Raw genomic sequence first — 13,685 nt, 5'->3', positions numbered from 1 at the left:
TTAAATCTGATAGTCAAATAAGAGTTGCCAGTAGTGGGACTCGTGGCAAGACGTCAATGCAAAACTACCAGTGTTTCTATACTGGAGTCTCCCTCTTCAGGATTTATTACACTGGGCCCAGTTAAACATCCCAATCCTGCCTTTCTGGCCATGAAGGACCGGAGGTTAGACCGCAATAGAAGAGGACTTTCCGAATGAGTTATCCATACCGATATGTGCCAGAAAACAGTCTTGGATCTGCCTGGTCAGCCTTTCTCGGCTGTTATAAGGCGCAGGCGCTGGAACTGGGGTTGGTTCAAATTCTGGAGTTGCTGCAACAGGGATATGAGAACGGTCTCGGTTGAATATAATCTGCTTTCTGAAGGTCGTAGAAAAGATGGGGGGGGGGGGGAGGGGGAGAGCTTCTAATTTAGTCTGATTAATTTTAAATCCTGATACTCTATTGAATTTTTCCAAAAGGTTCGATAGGTTGGGTAGAGACGTGAGAGGCCTTGACGGTGTCAATGACAGCGTACATCGCCGCTTTATAGGATTGTGACTGAATTTGGATTCCTGTAATATCCTGATTGCGTCTGATTTGTGCTGCCAGTGGCTCCATGCATAAGGCAAACAACAAGGGGGATAGCGGGCAGCCTTGTCTTGTGCCAGTTTTAATTTGGAACAGCTCTGAGGGAAAGCCCTGATGTACAACTCTCGCCTTTGGCTTTGTATATAGTGCTTTGATTGCCCTTTAAGATTCTGCCCCCGAACCCAAACGCTCCCAGCGTAGCATCCAGATATGGCCAGTCTATTCTATCGAAGGCTTTCTCTGCGTCTAAACTTGATATAATCCCTGGGATCTTGTTGGTGTTAATATAATCAATTTACATCTATAATTCTCCTAGTGTCGGCTGCTTGTCTATTTTTGATAAATCCAACTTGATCCGGGTGAATAGAACTGAATCTATTGGCCAACAATTTGGAGTAGATTTTAATATCTGAATTAATCCGTGATATTGGCCTATAATTTTGACAAATTGTGGGGTCTTTGCCTTTTTTTATAAATTAACGAGATGGACGCTTGGAGCATCTGGTCCGGGAATGGAGTCCCCTCAAGTACTTAATTGAACATCCTTAGTAAGTGAGGGGCCAGAATCCCTGTACATTTTGTGTGATATAAATTAGAGAATCCGTCTGGGGCTGTAGAAGGTTTGAGATTTTCCACCACCTCTACTAACTCTTCCTTTGTGAAGTATTTCTGCAAAGACTCTCGTTCCAACCTATTCAGCATTGGCAAGGTCGGGTCTACTAGAAACTTTTCTAGCGCTTTCCTCGTTTTTGTGTTGTGTATCACCGAGAAGAGAACATTTTGTTGCCTGGTTTCCTTTCTCCGATTCCCTCCCCCCATGCACAGTCCTGTCCGGAGGCGGATTTAGTCAGGAGGATTGATGGAGGATGTTTTCTGTGCTCTGTCATTTTGGATAGCCTATGTATAGTGGCTACACTAATAACTGGGTTCCTACCATAGAAGAGGAGCCTTTTTAATCGGTGGCAAGAGTAGTCCGACCCATGAGTGGAAGAGGCATAATTCCTGTTTACATGGAGAGACTTGGGGTGGGAATAAGAGCGAAGGCGATTTTTCTTATGCATTTGCTTATGTATATAAATATATTTTAAACTGTAGTTTAATACGGATGAGTCGCTTTGTATACATGTGTAGTAGGTAACGCGGTGTTCGTATTATATCAGCTTGGCAATGGGGAGGTGGCTGTATACTACCCATCTAACACACCACCATCTCTTGTGATTGGGGAGGAATGGATTTGCACTGGTACACCACGGAGTACATGAGGTGCCGGGTACCACATTGGGTGCAAATCCATCCAGTTTATCGCAGTGTTGACGTTTTGGAAGTTGTGAAGAAACAGACTTTGGGGGGGGGGGGGGGTAGGTTCACCATCTTGTAGCTACAAAAATGGCTAAACCTATTCTGAATATTATTGTTTGAGAAATTTAATGGTTAGAATTTAAAAAAAAGATAACTGCCGTGGAACGCAAATGGGTGTAAAATTTACGTTCAACAGCATGGCTGGCGTTCCGTGCAACACATCACTTCTATACTGCACCAATGCATGTTTTGTAGGGATAAGGGAGGGGCGTTGTCTCATCCCTCTGGCTGCGATGCCTAATTATGTAGGAATTCAAGCATTTTAACGAGCGAAAATTCACTGCAAACACATGAAGAAATGACGATTGTTGGAAAAAGAGATGGAACTCGACTGGATTCCAAGAGATATCAAAAGACCAAGAACTTGTAACCGCAGTGCCTGGAAGATCATTGGGGAAGCTTCATCCAGCAGTTTGTAACAACAAGGGCTGAAGATGACACACAGACTTGCGTATTACACTATATCTATGTATGTGTACAGTGTAATAAGGAAGCCACTGTATGACCAAGTTGTCTGTGTTTTCATGGTTTTTATTGGGGCAGCATCTCCATCTGTGTCTCTCAGAAGCTGGGATTGAGCTGTCCGGGAGGGGAGTCTGTCTAACCTGTCGTTCTGTCTCCAAGGGGCTGTGACAAGCGTCTCTGGTCCCGGATAGACGTCAGCCGCTGCAAGTCTCTGGCACCGCAGGCTCTCAGTGGTATAATTAAGCGGCAGCCGGTGCAGCTCGACCTCAGCTGGACAAACGTGTCCAGAAAGCAGCTCACGTGGCTCGTCAACAGGTTACCAGGTGAGGGGGCAATGTGTAGGGAGAGCTGCACAACACACGTGTGTGTGTGTGTGTGTGTGTGTGTGTGTCCTGCACACGCAGTGAGTGTTGACAGTGTTTAGAAGAGGACTTCATCCCATATGTATATCAGAGCAAAGCTGCAAGCTCCTGTATCTGGCGTTTCCGTAGGAGGAAGGGGCATTGCGCTGTATATAATGTATTTAGTGAGGATGGGGGCATTGCGCTGTATATAATGTATTTAGTGAGGAAGGGGCATTGCGCTGTATATAATGTATTTAGTGAGGATGGGGGCTTTGCGCTGTATATAATGTATTTAGTGAGGAAGGGGCATTGCGCTGTATATAATGTATTTAGTGAGGAAGGGGCATTGCGCTGTATATAATGTATTTAGTGAGGAAGGGGCATTGCGCTGTATATAATGTATTTAGTGAGGATGGGGGCATTGCGCTGTATATAATGTATTTAGTGAGGAAGGGGCATTGCGCTGTATATAATGTATTTAGTGAGGAAGGGGCATTGCGCTGTATATAATGTATTTAGTGAGGAAGGGGCTTTGCGCTGTATATAATGTATTTAGTGAGGAAGGGGCATTGCGCTGTATATAATGTATTTAGTGAGGATGGGGGCATTGCGCTGTATATAATGTATTTAGTGAGGATGGGGGCATTGCGCTGTATATATTGTATTTAGTGAGGAAGGGTCATTGCGCTGTATATAATGTATTTAGTGAGGAAGGGGCATTGCGCTGTATATAATGTATTTAGTGAGGATGGGGGCATTGCGCTGTATATAATGTATTTAGTGAGGATGGGGGCATTGCGCTGTATATAATGTATTTAGTGAGGATGGGGGCATTGCGCTGTATATAATGTATTTAGTGAGGAGGGGGCATTGCGCTGTATATAATGTATTTAGTGAGGATGTGGGCATTGCGCTGTATATAATGTATTTAGTGAGGAAGGGGCATTGCGCTGTATATAATGTATTTAGTGAGGAAGGTGCATTGCGCTGTATATAATGTATTTAGTGAGGAAGGGGGCATTGCGCTGTATATAATGTATTTAGTGAGGATGGGGGCATTGCGCTGTATATAATGTATTTAGTGAGGAAGGGGGCATTGCGCTGTATATAATGTATTTAGTGAGGAAGGGGCTTTGCGCTGTATATAATGTATTTAGTGAGGATGGGGGCATTGCGCTGTATATAATGTATTTAGTGAGGAAGGGGCTTTGCGCTGTATATAATGTATTTAGTGAGGAAGGGGGCATTGCGCTGTATATAATGTATTTAGTGAGGATGGGGGCATTGCGCTGTATATAATGTATTTAGTGAGGAAGGGGCATTGCGCTGTATATAATGTATTTAGTGAGGATGGGGGCATTGCGCTGTATATAATGTATTTTGTGAGGATGGGGGCATTGCGCTGTATATAATGTATTTAGTGAGGATGGGGGCATTGCGCTGTATATAATGTATTTAGTGAGGAAGGGGCATTGCGCTGTATATAATGTATTTAGTGAGGAAGGGGCATTGCGCTGTATATAATGTATTTAGTGAGGATGGGGGCATTGCGCTGTATATAATGTATTTAGTGAGGATGGGGGCATTGCGCTGTATATAATGTATTTAGTGAGGATGGGGGCATTGCGCTGTATATAATGTATTTAGTGAGGAAGGGGCATTGCGCTGTATATAATGTATTTAGTGAGGAAGGGGCATTGCGCTGTATATAATGTATTAGTGAGGATGGGGGCATTGCGCTGTATATAATGCATTTAGTGAGGATGGGGGCTTTGTGCTGTATATAATTTATTTTGTGAGGAAGGGGGCTTTGCGCTGTATATAATGTATTTAGTGAGGATGGGGGCATTGCGCTGTATATAATGTATTTAGTGAGGATGGGGGCATTGCGCTGTATATAATGTATTTAGTGAGGATGGGGGCATTGCGCTGTATATAATGTATTTAGTGAGGAAGGGGCATTGCGCTGTATATAATGTATTTAGTGAGGAAGGGGCATTGCGCTGTATATAATGTATTTAGTGAGGATGGTGCATTGCGCTGTATATAATGTATTTAGTGAGGATGGGGCATTGCGCTGTATATAATGTATTTAGTGAGGAAGTTGCATTGCGCTGTATATAATGTATTTAGTGAGGAAGGGGCATTGTGCTGTATATAATGTATTTAGTGAGGATGGGGGCATTGCGCTGTATATAATGTATTTAGTGAGGAAGGGGCATTGCGCTGTATATAATGTATTTAGTGAGGAAGGGGCATTGCGCTGTATATAATGTATTTAGTGAGGATGGGGGCATTGCGCTGTATATAATGTATTTAGTGAGGATGGGGCATTGTGCTGTATATAATGTATTTAGTGAGGATGGGGGCTTTGTGCTGTATATAATGTATTTAGTGAGGAAGGGGGCATTGCGCTGTATATAATGTATTTAGTGAGGAAGGGGCTTTGAGCTGTATATAATGTATTTAGTGAGGATGGGGGCATTGCGCTGTATATAATATATTTAGTGAGGATGGGGGCATTGCGCTGTATATAATGTATTTAGTGAGGAAGGGGCATTGCGCTGTATATAATGTATTTAGTGAGGATGGGGGCATTGCGCTGTATATAATGTATTTAGTGAGGAAGGGGCATTGCGCTGTATATAATGTATTTAGTGAGGAAGGGGCATTGCGCTGTATATAATGTATTTAGTGAGGATGGGGGCATTGCGCTGTATATAATGTATTTAGTGAGGATGGGGGCATTGCGCTGTATATAATGTATTTAGTGAGGATGGGGGCATTGCGCTGTATATAATGTATTTAGTGAGGAAGGGGCATTGCGCTGTATATAATGTATTTAGTGAGGAAGGGTTTTGCGCTGTATATAATGTATTTAGTGAGGAAGGGGCTTTGCGCTGTATATAATGTATTTAGTGAGGATGGGGGCTTTGCGCTGTATATAATGTATTTAGTGAGGAAGGGGGCATTGCGCTGTATATAATGTATTTAGTGAGGAAGGGGCATTGCGCTGTATATAATGTATTTAGTGAGGATGGGGGCATTGCGCTGTATATAATGTATTTAGTGAGGATGGGGGCTTTGTGCTCTTTATAATGTATTTAGTGAGGATGGGGGCATTGCGCTGTATATAATGTATTTAGTGAGGATGGGGGCTTTGCACTGTATATAATGTATTTAGTGAGGAAGGGGCATTGCGCTGTATATAATGTATTTAGTGAGGATGGGGGCATTGCGCTGTATATAATGTATTTAGTGAGGATGGGGGCATTGCGCTGTATATAATGTATTTAGTGAGGAAGGGGCATTGCGCTGTATATAATGTATTTAGTGAGGATGGGGGCATTGCGCTGTATATAATGTATTTAGTGAGGAAGGGGCATTGCACTGTATATAATGTATTTAGTGAGGAAGGGGCATTGCGCTGTATATGATGTATTTAGTGAGGATGGGGGCATTGCGCTGTATATAATGTATTTAGTGAGGATGGGGGCATTGCGCTGTATATAATGTATTTAGTGAGGAAGGGGCATTGCGCTGTATATAATGTATTTAGTGAGGATGGGGGCTTTGTGCTGTATATAATGTATTTAGTGAGGAAGGGGCATTGCACTGTATATAATGTATTTAGTGAGGAAGGTGCATTGTGCTGTATATAATGTATTTAGTGAGGATGGGGGCATTGCGCTGTATATAATGTATTTAGTGAGGATGGGGGCATTGCGCTGTATATAATGTATTTAGTGAGGATGGGGGCATTGCGCTGTATATAATGTATTTAGTGAGGATGGGGGCATTGCGCTGTATATAATGTATTTAGTGAGGAAGGGGGCATTGCGCTGTATATAATGTATTTAGTGAGGATGGGGGCATTGCGCTGTATATAATGTATTTAGTGAGGATGGGGGCATTGCGCTGTATATAATGTATTTAGTGAGGAAGGGGCATTGCGCTGTATATAATGTATTTAGTGAGGAAGGGGCATTGCGCTGTATATAATGTATTTAGTGAGGAAGGTGCATTGCGCTGTATATAATGTATTTAGTGAGGAAGGGGCATTGCGCTGTATATAATGTATTTAGTGAGGATGGGGGCATTGCGCTGTATATAATGTATTTAGTGAGGAAGGGGCATTGCGCTGTATATAATGTATTTAGTGAGGATGGGGGCATTGCGCTGTATATAATGTATTTAGTGAGGAAGGGGCTTTGAGCTGTATATAATGTATTTAGTGAGGATGGGGGCATTGCGCTGTATATAATATATTTAGTGAGGATGGGGGCATTGCGCTGTATATAATGTATTTAGTGAGGAAGGGGCATTGCGCTGTATATAATGTATTTAGTGAGGATGGGGGCATTGCGCTGTATATAATGTATTTAGTGAGGAAGGGGCATTGTGCTGTATATAATGTATTTAGTGAGGATGGGGGCATTGCGCTGTATATAATGTATTTAGTGAGGAAGGGGCTTTGAGCTGTATATAATGTATTTAGTGAGGATGGGGGCATTGCGCTGTATATAATATATTTAGTGAGGATGGGGGCATTGCGCTGTATATAATGTATTTAGTGAGGAAGGGGCATTGCGCTGTATATAATGTATTTAGTGAGGATGGGGGCATTGCGCTGTATATAATGTATTTAGTGAGGATGGGGGCATTGCGCTGTATATAATGTATTTAGTGAGGAAGGGGCATTGCGCTGTATATAATGTATTTAGTGAGGAAGGGGCATTGCGCTGTATATAATGTATTTAGTGAGGAAGGTGCATTGCGCTGTATATAATGTATTTAGTGAGGAAGGGGCATTGCGCTGTATATAATGTATTTAGTGAGGATGGGGGCATTGCGCTGTATATAATGTATTTAGTGAGGATGGCTGCTTTGTGCTAAGTGTGTTCAGGCAAGATGGAGTAGAGTTACACGAGACGGGGGAGTCATGATATAACATACATTACTGGGACTAGTGGTGCAGATGTTGGCACTGAGTGAGGAGCAGGTAGGTAGCTGGGTAACAGAAGGTGAAGAGGAAGAGGCAGGCCAGTTCTGAGCTGCCCCATCCCAATAGATTTGCCATATTGATTGAAGATATTTGGGCTGGCAAGGCAGAAATGGCAAGGCTAGGGGAGACTAATTCCTCTATCAGCCAGGGGAATAGTTCCTGCCGCACGGAGGGGACTCGGGATGCTCAGATACAAAGAAGGATTGTGGTGGTAGGGGACTCCATTATTAGGAAGGTCGATAGGGCAATCTGTTGCTGTGACCGCATGAACCGAACAGTTTGTTGTCTCCCGGGTGCTCGGGTTCGGCACATTGTGGAACGGGTAGACAAATTGTTGGGAGGGGCTGGGATTGACCCAGCGGTCTTGGTACATGTTGTCACCAATGACAAAGTTTTAGTAAAAGATGGAGGGTCCTAAAGTGATTTCAGGGATCAAGGCCGCAAGCTTAAGGCAAGGACCTCCAAGGTAGTATTTTCTGAGATACTACCAGTGCCATGCGCTACCGCAGGGAGACAGTCAGAGATCAGGGAGGTTAATGCATGGCTAAGAAAGTGGTGCAGGAAGGAGGGGTTTGGGTTTTTAGAGCACTGGGACTCCTTTTCTGAGAGGTGCCATCTATATTCTAGGGACGGATTGCACCTCAATGAAGAGGGATCTTCTGTGCTAGGGGGGAGAATGCTAAAAAGGTTGGAGGAGATTTTAAACTAGGATGGAGGGGGGAGAGGAATGAAACAGATAATGAACTAAATGGAATAGAGGAGGATACAAGGTGGTATGGAGGTAGAATGGGGGCAAGTGCGAGTTTGGCAAGCAGCGAGACACCTATAGTACATACAGATAATACTAGAAAACTTCTAAAGACTAAACAAAGTGGGCGCAGAAAGGAAGGAGCAGATAAGATAATAGTACAGGCTGAAAAAACCTGAAATGCATGCTTGCTAATGCAAGAAGCCTGACAGATAAAATGGGGGAGCTTGAATTAATAGCTGCAGGGGAGCAGTATGATATCATAGGCATTACTGAAACATGGTGGGATGAAACTCATGACTGGACAATTAATTTAGAGGGTTATTCTCTTTTTCGGAAGGATCGAACAAATAGAAGGGGAGGAGGAGTATGTTTATATGTTAAACCAGATCTAAAACCTATTATAAGGGATGATGTCTATGAAGGGAATGATGAAAATGTAGAGACTTTGTGGATAGAAATTAGCAGTGGAGGTAAAAGTACAGTATAAAGAAAATGTTTGTGGGAATATGCTATAAATCACCAAATATCTGTGAGATTGAGGCAGACAAAATACTTTTTTGCAAATGGAGAAGGCATCAAAACTGGGTCATGTTTGTCTAGATAATTAAAATCCCCCATTATGCAGACTGGGGCAATGAGATTAGCATTACAACAAAAGGAAACCGTTTTTTGGGGGTGCTTAAAGACAATTGTGACCCAAATTATTGAGGAACCAACCAGGAGAGGGGCAGTACTGGATTTGGTAATATCAAATAATGTAAAAGTAATAACAAATATTCAAGTCCTGGAACATTTGGGTAACAGTGATCATAACATGGTCTCTTTTGAAATAAATGATCAAAAAACATGTTACTTGGTTCAACAAAGACCTTAAACTTTAGAAAAGTAGATTTTAATAAACTGAGGACTAATCTAGTAGTAATACAATGGGATGATGTTTTTGCAGGGACAAATGTAGAAGATAAATGGGCAGTCTTTAAAACATTGTTAGAAAAGCACACTTATCAGTGTATACCCTTGGGTAATAAGTATAAAAGAAATAAGTCAAAACCAATGTGGCTAAATAAACAGGTAGGGGAGGAAATGGACAAGAAGAGGAAGGCGTTTAGATTCTTTAAGTCAGAAGGGACGGAGACATCGTATCAGAATTATAAGGAATGTAACAAAAATTGCAAAAGGGCAATCAAATTAGCAAAAATGGATAATGAAAAAAGGATTGCAATAGAAAGTAAGGTCAACCCTAAAAAGTTCTTTAAGTACCTTAATAACAAAAAAATGAGAAAAGAAAATATAGGACACTTTCAGTGTGAGATGAGTAGGCAGATTATTGGAGATAAGGAAAAAGCTGAGGTATTAAACACATTCTTTGCCTCTGTGTTTACCATGGAAGAATCAAGTTCAATAGTAGTGCCGCAGGAGGAAGCCACAACCTCCATATTAATGAATAATTGGTTAACTGAGGAAGAAGTTCATAAGCGACTTGAAAAAATGAAAGTAAATAAGGCACCTGGCCCCGATGGCATACATCCAAGAGTTCTCAAGGAGTTAAGCTCAGTAATAGCCAAACCATTATATTTAATATTCAAGGACTCCATGTCCACAGGCTCAGTACCACAAGATTGGCGTAAAGCAGATGTGGTGCCTATATTTAAAAAGGGAGCTAGATCACAACCGGGGAATTACAGACCTGTAAGCCTGACTTCAACAGTGGGGAAACTACTTGAAGGTTTAATACGGGATAATATTCAGGAATACCTAATGGAAAACAAAATTATTAGTAATAGTCAGCATGGATTTATGAAGGACTACCTGATATACCCGGCGTTGCCCGGGATATCATTTTCCCGCTCCCCCTCTGTCTCCGCTCCCCTCCCCCCCTTCACAGCTCCATTTCTCCGTTCCCCCCCCCTTTCACACCTCCGTTCCCCTTAACAGCTCCGTTCTCCCCTCCCCGCCACTCAAAGCACTCTCCCCTCCCCGCCACTCACATGACTGTCCCTGGCGCTGGTCCCCCCCCCCCTGTCCCCGGCACTTGTTCCCACACCCCCCGGTCCCCCTGCACCTCACATCACTGTCCCCCCCTCTGCATCACCCCCCCCCCCCCCGGTCCCCGGCCCTCGTTACCCTCCCCCCGCCTCCCTGTCCCCGGCCCTCCTTGACTGCGGGTTCGGGCGTATGGCGGCGCGGGATAGGGCGTGAGGCTGTGAGGTGAGTGCGGGCTGGTGTTGACGGCGGTCCCACGAGGGTGGTCTAGCGGTGCGTCGGGTGGGAGGTGATAGGGCGTGAGGCGGCGCACAAACCCACAGACAAACAACGTTTGAGTTATATAGATATATATATATATATATATATATATATATATATATATATATATCTCCTCTCTATCTCTCTCTATATCTATATCTATCTATATCTATATCCTCTGTATATCTGCACCTGGATTGAAAACTGGTTCAAGGACAGACAACAGAGGGTTGTCATAAATGGAACTTTTTCAGGTTGGGCTAAAGTCGTGAGTGGAGTACCTCAAGGATCGGTACTGGGACCCCTGCTTTTTAACTTGTTTATTAATGACCTTGAGGTTGGGATCGAGAGCAAAGTCTCCATCTTTGCTGATGATACTAAATTGTATAAGGTAATAGAATCAGAGCAGGATGTAATTTCTCTCCTGAAGGACTTGGAGAGACTGGAAACGTGGGCAGGTAAATGGCAGATGAGGTTTAATACAGATAAATGTAAGGCTATGCATTTGGGATGCAAGATAAAAAGGCGACTTACAAATTAAATGGAGATATATTGGGGGAATCCTTGATGGAGAAGGATTTAGGAGTGCTTGTAGACTGCAGGCTTAGCAATAGTGCCCAATGTCATGCAGTAGCTGCAAAGGCAAACAAGATCTTATCTTGCATCAAACGGGCAATGGATGGAAGGGAAGTAAACATAAGTATGCCCCTTTACAAAGCATTAGTAAGACCACACCTTGAATATGGAGTACAATTTTGGGCACCACACCTTAGAAAAGACATTGTGGAACTAGAGAGAGTGCAGAGAAGAGCCACCAAATAAATAAAGGGGATGGACAATCTAATTTACGAGGAGAGGCTAGCTAAATTAGATTTATTTACATTACAAACGAGGCGTCTAAGAGGGGATATGATAAATATATTCGGGGACAATACAAGGAGCTTTCAAAAGAACTATTCATCCCACGGGCAGTACTAAGGACTCGGGGCCATCCCGTTAGGTTGGAGGAAAGGAGATTTCACCAGCAACAAAGGAAAGGGTTCTTTACAGTAAGGGCAGTTAGTGTGGGATTCATTACCCATGGAGACTGTGATGGCAGATACAATAGATTTGTTCAAAAAAAGGTTGGACATCTTTTTAGAAAGGAAAGGTATACAGGGATATACCAAATAAGTATACTTGGGAAGGATGCTGATCCAGGGAGTAATCCGATTGCCAATATTTGGAGTCAGGATGCAGGGTCGGCAGATGAGGTTTAATACAGATAAATGTAAGGTTATGCATTTGGGATGCAAGAATAAACAGGCGACTTACAAATTAAATGGAGATATATTGGGGGAATCCTTGATGGAGAAGGATTTAGGAGTGCTTGTAGACTGCAGGTTTAGCAATAGTGCCCAATGTCATGCAGTAGCTGCAAAGGCAAACAAGATCTTATCTTGCATCAAATGGGCAATGGATGGAAGGGAAGTAAACATAATTATGCCCCTTTACAAAGCACTAGTAAGACTGGAGTACAATTTTGGGCACCACTCCTTAGAAAAGACATTATGGAACTAGAGAGAGTGCAGAGAAGAGCCACCAAATGAATAAAGGGGATGGACAATCTGATTTGAGAGGAGAGGCTAGCTAAATTAGATTTATTTACATTAGAAAAGAGGCGTCTAAGAGGGGATATGATAACTATATACAAATATATTCGGGGACAATACAAGGAGCTTTCAAAAGAACTATTCATCCCACGGGCAGTACTAAGGACTCGGGGCCACCCCTTAAGGTTGGAGGAAAGGAGATTTCACCAGCAACAAAGGAAAGGGTTCTTTACAGTAAGGGCAGTTACAGTGTGGGATTCATTACCCATGGAGACTGGGATGGCAGATACAATGGATTTGTTAATAAAAAAAAAGGTTGGACATCTCTTAGATGGGAAAGGTATACAGGGATATACCAAATAAGTATACATGGGAAGGGTGTTGATCCAGGGATTAATCCGATTGCCAATTCTTGGAGTCAGGAAGGAATTTATTTCCCCTTATGTTATATCATTGGATGATGTGATTCTGGCGTTTGTGTTTGTTCCTCTGGATCAGTAAGTATAGATACAGGATAAAGTATCTGGTTTTTGTTTGTTTGCTTTTTCTCTCTGACTCCCCATTTGTTGTCTCCACATAACCTCTTCATCCTCCTCTCCCCCCTCCTCCTCTTCCCCCCACCTCCTCTTCCCCCCTCCTCCTCTTCCCCCCTCCTCCTCTTCCCCCCTCCTCCTCTTCCCCCCTCCTCCTCTTCCCCCCTCCTCCTCTTCCCCCCTCCTCCTCTTCAGGCCTGAAGGATCTAATCCTCGCCGGCTGCTCGTGGTCAGCGGTGTCGGCCCTCAGTAGCTGCAGCTGTCCCCTCCTGCGTACACTGGACCTGCGCTGGACCGTTGGTATCAAGGACACTCAGATCCGAGATCTCCTCATGCCGGCCTCCGACAAGCCAGGTACATGCGAGGTGCATGGGGTCTCCTGCGCTGGGGGATCCCCTGTCTCCCCCGATCACTGTCACTACCTCCCCCCCCCCCCCCCTCTTTCTATAGCTCACCCTGCGCTCACGACCTCTCCCCTCATGTATCGCAGGACAGGACTCTCGCAGCAAGCTCCGCCTCCTGACAGACCTGCGTCTCTCCGGCCTTGACATTTCGGACGTCACGCTGCGGCTAATCATTCGGCACTGTCCCCTCCTGTCCAAGCTGGACCTGAGCCACTGCCCACTGCTGTCTGACCAGTCTGTCAACCTGCTGACCGCTGTGGGCTCCTGCACCCGGGGGTCGCTCGGCCACATTCACCTGGCAGGTAAGATGCTTGCCAGCTCCTTCCGTGGCCCTACGTATGGGGGTTCAGCCCCCTGCGTATGGGGGTTCAGCCCCCTGCGTATGGGGGTTCAGCCCCCTGCGTATGGGGGTTCAGCCCC

At 43.9% G+C, this 13,685-nt stretch overlaps 1 protein-coding gene across 2 annotated transcripts in view; it reads left to right on the top strand.

The window, feature by feature from the left end:
- Positions 1 to 13,685, top strand: part of KDM2A (lysine demethylase 2A) — a 107,302-nt gene that overhangs the window by 91,657 nt on the left and 1,960 nt on the right. For both annotated transcript variants that reach the window (XM_075583968.1, XM_075583967.1), the window contains 3 exons: positions 2,552 to 2,715; positions 13,057 to 13,215; positions 13,352 to 13,567. In XM_075583968.1, coding sequence (XP_075440083.1) covers positions 2,552 to 2,715; positions 13,057 to 13,215; positions 13,352 to 13,567 — 539 coding nt within the window. The remainder of the gene's footprint in view (positions 1 to 2,551; positions 2,716 to 13,056; positions 13,216 to 13,351; positions 13,568 to 13,685) is intronic.

The sequence above is a fragment of the Ascaphus truei genome, unplaced genomic scaffold (assembly GCF_040206685.1).
Source record: "Ascaphus truei isolate aAscTru1 unplaced genomic scaffold, aAscTru1.hap1 HAP1_SCAFFOLD_415, whole genome shotgun sequence".
Classification (NCBI taxonomy): Eukaryota; Metazoa; Chordata; class Amphibia; order Anura; family Ascaphidae; genus Ascaphus; species Ascaphus truei.
The sequence above is the reverse complement of the archived record's forward strand: the minus strand, read 5'-3'. Positions and strand labels throughout refer to the sequence as shown.